The sequence below is a fragment of the Nyctereutes procyonoides genome, unplaced genomic scaffold, assembly GCF_905146905.1.
Source record: "Nyctereutes procyonoides isolate TBG_1078 unplaced genomic scaffold, NYPRO_anot_genome, whole genome shotgun sequence".
Taxonomy (NCBI): Eukaryota; Metazoa; Chordata; class Mammalia; order Carnivora; family Canidae; genus Nyctereutes; species Nyctereutes procyonoides.
In genome coordinates, this window is record NW_026575121.1 from 36,171,188 (window position 1) to 36,177,997 (window position 6,810).

General features: G+C 44.4%; 1 protein-coding gene across 1 annotated transcript; it reads right to left on the bottom strand.

Annotated features, from left to right (window-relative positions):
• Window positions 1–1,660: 1,660 nt before the first annotated feature.
• SLITRK1 (SLIT and NTRK like family member 1) lies at window positions 1,661–5,027 on the bottom strand. The gene has a single exon (XM_055336084.1). The coding sequence runs from the start codon at window positions 4,973–4,975 to the stop codon at window positions 2,885–2,887; it is 2,091 nt and encodes a 696-aa protein (XP_055192059.1). The 5' UTR covers window positions 4,976–5,027; the 3' UTR covers window positions 1,661–2,884.
• Between the last annotated feature and the right edge of the window lie 1,783 nt (window positions 5,028–6,810).

Here is a 6,810-nt window from a genome sequence, read left to right on the forward strand (position 1 = left end):
TCCTCTGTAAGCCTCAATTTCCTCATCTGTATAATGGAAATAGCAATACTGTATTAAGTTATTTTATATTTGTAAGGGTTAAATTAAATAGTTATGTAAATCGTTTAGCCCATGCCTGGCACACAATAACCACTCCAAACTGTTAAAGCTAATATTTAGAAAATAAGTTTACTCTTTAAACTTTGTTCTTTATGTCATAATTTATTTGTAATTAGTATAAAGAAAACTTCTTGCCTCAATGAATATCTTCTATAAGTTCTAGTTTCCTGATTTAGACTAATCATATATTAGTTTTAAAGATTACTGTTAGGCCTCACTAGATATCTTTTAAGTATCACTTCCCACCAGAGATGTAGAATATCCACCATCTTTTCTTTTCCTTCTTAAGGTTATAATATTGCTGAATATGACTCTTCCCCTCCTCCAGCTTTTCCATTACAAATAAATCTGTTGATTGCTTACAGGGAACCCAGTTCATTTTCCAAAAAAAGAATTAAGGCCTTCATAAGAAAAATAAATAAATAAACATGATATTTGTCAGAGGATATGAAGTTCCAATTTTATCACTATGAAATGCACTCCACAAACAAAAGAATCAAGAGAGAAAATGATGAATGGCCTTAGGTATAGTGATAGTTTATAATAAAGATTTTATTTTAAAACCATTAAAATAAATAATACATACTCCAGAACATCACTGTTCTGGGAAATTACTTCTCTTTAAAATATGAGTTCTAGAAGGCAAGTCTTACTACTACTGCTCTGGGGGCTTTCATTAGCTGAGTTACAAATATATATATATATATATATATATATATATATATATATATATATATATAAATCTTCAATCTGCAGCCTTTTAACATACTTCTTCAGGGTGGATATGTGGTGGAATGCAGAACCCCATCAATATGTATAGTTTTATTTGCATTTTGTTCCTTAACTGCTGATAAAATAGATTGCTTAGAAATCCCAGAGGCATATGATTGAGGCCAGGTTACACTGGCTCATAAAATTCAAACAGTTCAGTGCTTTTTGTGTTAATTACTAGGCCACAACTAGAAATCCGAATGATGGGAAAGATACACTTCTTTAGGATAATGATGGATTTCCATAAAGATGAGTGCTTTAACAAATTTCAGTATGCAGTTGTTGGGGCGGGGAGGGTGGGTGGGCACTAATTAGTTTTACCGTTTTCAGCAGATGTTGAATTCAAAACGCCAGCAGCATCTCAAATGCCAGTCATTAGGGCTGTCTTTCATCGAAGAGTGCTGACCAATGAAATCTCCACTCTGTTTAATGAGACCGATCTAGGCAGAGTCAATTAAATCAAATCTCTAACATCCTTAATATATCTGCAGTGTGTGCAGCAGCAGCAGCAGAAACAGCAGCGAGGGATTTCCAGTATTAATAAAGGGATTCACTGCCGCATAAGGAGAGGGGGAGATGGGGGGTGGGGGAGGGTGTGTTGGGGGAAGACCTCACTTTACCGAGAAAGGAAAAGCTGGAAAAGCCCGGGTGGGGATGGAGGAGGAGGGCTGCTATGCAAAGGATAGAAAGCTAAGTAAAACCGTCAGAGAAAGAGCCTTGATACAGCTCTAGAAGGGATCCACCCCCAACCGGCCCCCTCCCCGGTCCCTTCCACCGCAAATCCAGTTTACCAGTTGCAAACATGAAGCTGGAAAAATTTAAGGACCCAGAGTTGAAAACATTTTCACTTTAATACTGAAAAAATATGCCATTATAAAATCCTCGAATAGAATTAGTAAGTTTCACGTGCTTCCTCAGTTCTTCTTTCCTACTTTATAAGTAAGATTTACACCAGCACAGAATTGCTACCATAAGATCGCAGCCTAAGCACTAGAATGACATTAATTGGTCATGCTTAACTGCCTCAAAATCTTTTTTTTTAATAATTACACTGATACTATAATAGAAATCATGGGTACTTATTTTACATTCAGATGGAAGGCATTATTGGATATGTATAGAAAAATATTCCCCTCAAAATAAACAACAAAACAAAAAACATCACCATCAAAATAAAGGAAAGAACCCAAAACAACCCATAAAAACTTCGCTCAACAAAATACATTTCTAACTCATAAAATGGACTGATGATTAGCCATGCAAATGTCTTAAATAAAACCTTTACATTTTTTTTTTCACAGTAAACGTACGTACGCTCTGAACTGCCTACCGATCACAAATAATGGCGAAATGGCACTTTCTGATTATACTGTGTTTTGTTTATAGAAAGTTTGATACGATGGGACTTATCAGGTAAGAGGGTGGGTGCTGTGAACGTGACGCCGTCTCCAGCCGCCGAGGAGGGCAGCGTCCCTGGAGCGCGCGCGGTTTCCATGCGAGCCATGCAGCACTTTTTGTTTTTGTCAGAAGTCAAAGTTATTTATTTACAATACATTCATGCCTTCGTGCAACTGCCCGTCCCTGCATAGCCAACAGGGAGCCATCACGCCCCCCTCCTCACGGGGCTAATCCTCAGGGGAAAAATAGATATCTATCTCTCTGTATAGATGTGGGTGTATGTATGCATGTGTAGGACCGCGGCAGCCATCCGCATCAGCTCCACCGCAGAGGGCTAGTTCTTCGAGCAGGGCCCCTGCTGGGTGTTACCAAAAGGAGCTCGCAGCAAAGAGCGATTTGGCAGCGCTCTCCCAGCTCGCCACAGTCTGCTCTTTGTTTCCAGCAGGGAGTTAAGGGGTCAGACCCTCTCAGCGGAGCGAGTTCATAGTTATTTATTTACTTATGTCCATAAAGCCTTGGGGCGCGCTGGACTTGCGTCTGGGCTCCTCTGACCCCCGGGATGACTGGGGGGGGGGGCGTCGCCTTCCCGCTCCCCCGCTCTACCTCGGTTGGGGTCCTAGTCTGAGAGCGAGTGGGAGCCACAGTCATATACTCTGTGGGCCCCATCTGCGTTGTAAGGCCCATTGTGCCAGTAGGAAGAGTCACAGACTGTCTGTAGGGAATTAATTTCGGACGCCGAGGAGTTGGCGTCCCTTCTCTTAGATCGTTTTCTATTCCTCAGGATAAACACAAGCATGCCCACTACAGTGAAGGCGGAGGTGACAAACACCAGCAGCAGTCCCGGGACCAACACGGAGATGGACACCCTGCTGGTGTCTAGATAGGAGTTGGAGTGCGTCCCGGTCTCCGCCAACCCAGTGCTGTTTTTACTGTGCGAAGTTAACGTGGGCGAGATCCTCGCGTACAGCTGGGGGCAGATCTCGTCATTGGAGAGGAGCATGAAATCCTTCCTAAAGAAGTTCACCGGCGTCTCACACTTGAGGTCGCTCATCAGCACTTCGGAACCCAGGCGTTCTGCCCATTGCTTAAAAGGCACAATGGTGCAGGAGCACTCCCAAGGGTTTCCGTGCAGGTCTATCTGGATGATGGAGGTTAACTGGTCCAGCACCCCTGCCACCGGAAGGTACATGAAGTAATTGTTGTGCAGGCTGAGCTTAGAGAGCGAAACCCCAGCGAACACGTCCACGGGAAGGGACCTCAGCAAGTTGTTATTGAGAATGAGGATCCTCAGTTTGGGCATAGCATTGAAAGTGCCAGGAAGGATGAGCTGGATTGCATTGTACTCCACGTTCAGGTACTCGAGGTTTTGCAGCCCGGCGAATTTCTCCCGGGATAGCGTGTCCAGGTAGTTGCTATCCATATACAGCCACCTGAGGTCCAAAAGGTTCTTAAAAGTGTTGTTCTCTATGGTAGCAATGTTATTGTTGCCCAGATCTAACAGAATGAGATTCTTGTAATCCACAAAGTGAGATTTTCGGATGCTATGGATCTTGTTATCTCGAAGGAAAAGCTCCTGCACGTTGGAGAGCTTGGGCTTCAAATCAGCCAAACTGCTCACGTTGCGGTTGTTGCAGTTCATCTTTAAACCCGACCCTGGGATGTGGTCGCAGCTGCAGCCCCCAGGGCAGGGCAAGCCGTTGGCTGGGGGTTTGTTTCTGGCGCTGCCGGTCGCTATCGCAGCAGTGGGTCTTATTTTGATCTGCCAGTTGCCTGGGATCTTTGTACCTCCGTTTGGAGCAGACCCTGGGGTGGCATGATCCTCTTGCCCATTTGTCTTGAAAGGAGTTGGCAGGGGTCCAGGAGCGAAGGTCTCTTCTTGGGCAGGGGGCGCCGGGAGACTGGAATCCACTCGGTTTTTCAAAGGACACAAGTCCTGTTCTGTGGTTTCATTGAGGTCTTTCCCCTGCAGTCTGGTGGGGGCTTCACAGACAACTCGGCCGATCAGAGCGTTTTTGGGAATATTTTCCAGCCATTCTTTCAGGGAGAGGAGATCACAGGTGCAGTCCCACGGGTTATCCTCTAGCAGAATCTCAGCAATGCCAGGGATTTGCTCCAAGACTTCCTCATAGGGCAGCGTTTTCAGCCTGTTTCCCCGGAGGTCGAGGTGGGTGATGGGCACATACTGGAACACATTGGCAGGTAGGGTGCTGATGAGATTGTCATTTAAAATGAGTACCTCCAGCTTGTTCAAGTCCTGAAAGGCCCCGGGGTCTATATCCCGTAATAAATTAAAATCGGCCTGGAGGTATTCCAGATCGTCCAGCCCCAGAAAAGTCTGCTTTCTAAAAGACTTGATCTTGTTGTTGTTGATGTGCAGCCTTTTCACCAGCTGCAGCCCCAGAAAAGCCCCAGGAACGATTTCATGCAAGCCATTGTTTTCCATGTGCAAACTAACCGCATTATAAAAGTTAGCAAACTCATTAGGGAAAAGTCGAGTGAGGGAATTACCATGCAGAAATAGATGGTAAAACTGGGAAGTCGGGGCGGTGAAACGCTGCAGACTTGTAAAGCCCTTTTTTTCACAGTCTACGTGTAGGTCCCCTTCTATCTCATTGCAGGAACAGATCTTCTCTTTACAAACGTCCCCTGTAACGTTTCCAGCGGCAAAACAAAGAGACGTCTCCAGCAACAGAATCCAAAGCAGCATTTTTAAAGCGAGCAATTCATCCCCGATCTCATCACAAAGTAACAGCGACCATCCTGCTCGCCACAGACACAATTCAAGTTCATTTAGTGCTCCAATGTCCGAACCCAGGGAAGGAGAAGAAAAGGGTTTGGGGGGGTGGGGGTGGATTCCTTCCTCCCTAACCCCCCCGCACTGCAACAACCCAGGCGCCAGTCAATAATTATATCCACAGACTATCCAGGCACGTAGTGCAAGGCAAGCAAAAAAAAAAAAAAAAAAAAAAAGAAAGAAAGAAAAGAAAAGAAAAGAAAAAGAAAAAAAGGAAGGGGGGGCGGAGAAGGAAAGAAAGAAAAAAGAAAAGAAAAAAAAAGAAAGAGAAAAGAAAGTAGAAAAAATAACCCTACTCCCCCTCAACCCTTTAAAAATTACCAAAAGAAGTTAAATATATACATATAAATTAAGAATACACCCTTACAGAACCTGGTCTAGTGGTCCTCACTAATCAGGAAGGGAACAATGCTAGTAATTAGAAGCAAGTGCATGTTAGAGAAACAAGCAGAGGGTTTGCAGCGTAGTACAGGCGCACTGCCTGTGCATGGCTGTGCGTCGGACTGACCTTGCCTCTCTGATACAAAGCAGGGTTTTCGGCGGCTCCTGCAGCTGAGGCGGCCGATGGAGTTCTTGCAGTGGCTGCAGGTTGCCCAGAAGTCCCCCGGGGTGCTGTCCAGTCCCCCCGGTGCTGAAATCACGCCCGACCGAAGAACTCACGCTGCCGAGCCAATGGCGCTGGAAAATTTCCGCAATCGCTGCGTTTTGTAGCTGTCCATCCTTTTCCTTTCCTTCCCTTCCGTCCTTTTCAGCTTTTTTTCCGGGCTCCGGCTCTCGGGTACTAGCTCTCCTTTTCTTTTTCTCCTCTTTATTCTGCTCTTTCAGAATTACGTGGAGGGGGCGGAGGGCGGGGGGCGAGTTGTCTGAGGGAGGGAGAGAGCGCGAGAATGGGGGGGGGGGGGAAGAGAGTTGCTAAGAAGCTCTGCTTGTTCCAGCCTGGTGCACTCTGAAAGATCTGACACCCTCTGCTGATCTGCAGTAGCAAAAATCCATCTGGTGAGGGAATGCTGAAAGAAAAAAAAAATCAATCCACGTACAGGGCAAGCGTTAAAAATGTGGGCATTAAAGGCTGTCGATCCACATAGATGCTTATTTTAAATGGATTATTTAATTCTTTTTGCGTGCTGAAAACTTTACCCTTTCCTTTCCTTGGCGACCTCACAGCCCCCACTACCTCCAGCGTTTGGAAAGGAGTGCTTTTAAAACATTTATTTCCCAATGGCTTGAATAAAATTAGTGTCAGGGTGTCAAGCGAACAGCAATTTGAGGTAATTATACTGCACGCCATTTTCATCGGTGCTTTAAATGCATTTCTTCCGTCTCTGCAGTACAATGTTTTATGCTGTTTGAGGTCTTTGAAACCTTTTTTTTTTTTGGCATGTTGAAAGTGGTTATTTGAAACATATAGTCATATCAAATATATTATATTTTAATTATATAACTGGCTATGAATTTTTTTGTTGCAAGGTATATAATTTAGGCGCATACTTTTTCTTTTTTAAACTTGGTATAGAATTTTAGTCAATTTGGTCGTTGAGAGTTAGGTTTCTCTGATGATATTTCTTGAATGTTATTTAAGTCTTCAGGGTGAAAATACAATGCATGCTTGCAGTCTTTGATTCCAGACCCAAAAGCTTTCGCTGAGAACCGGAAAAGGAGGGAGGGAGCAGGAAAAAAAACATCCCAGTATGATTCGTGAGTGCTCTTAAAAACCCACTGTCAGACTGGCACTCACACACGACACACAC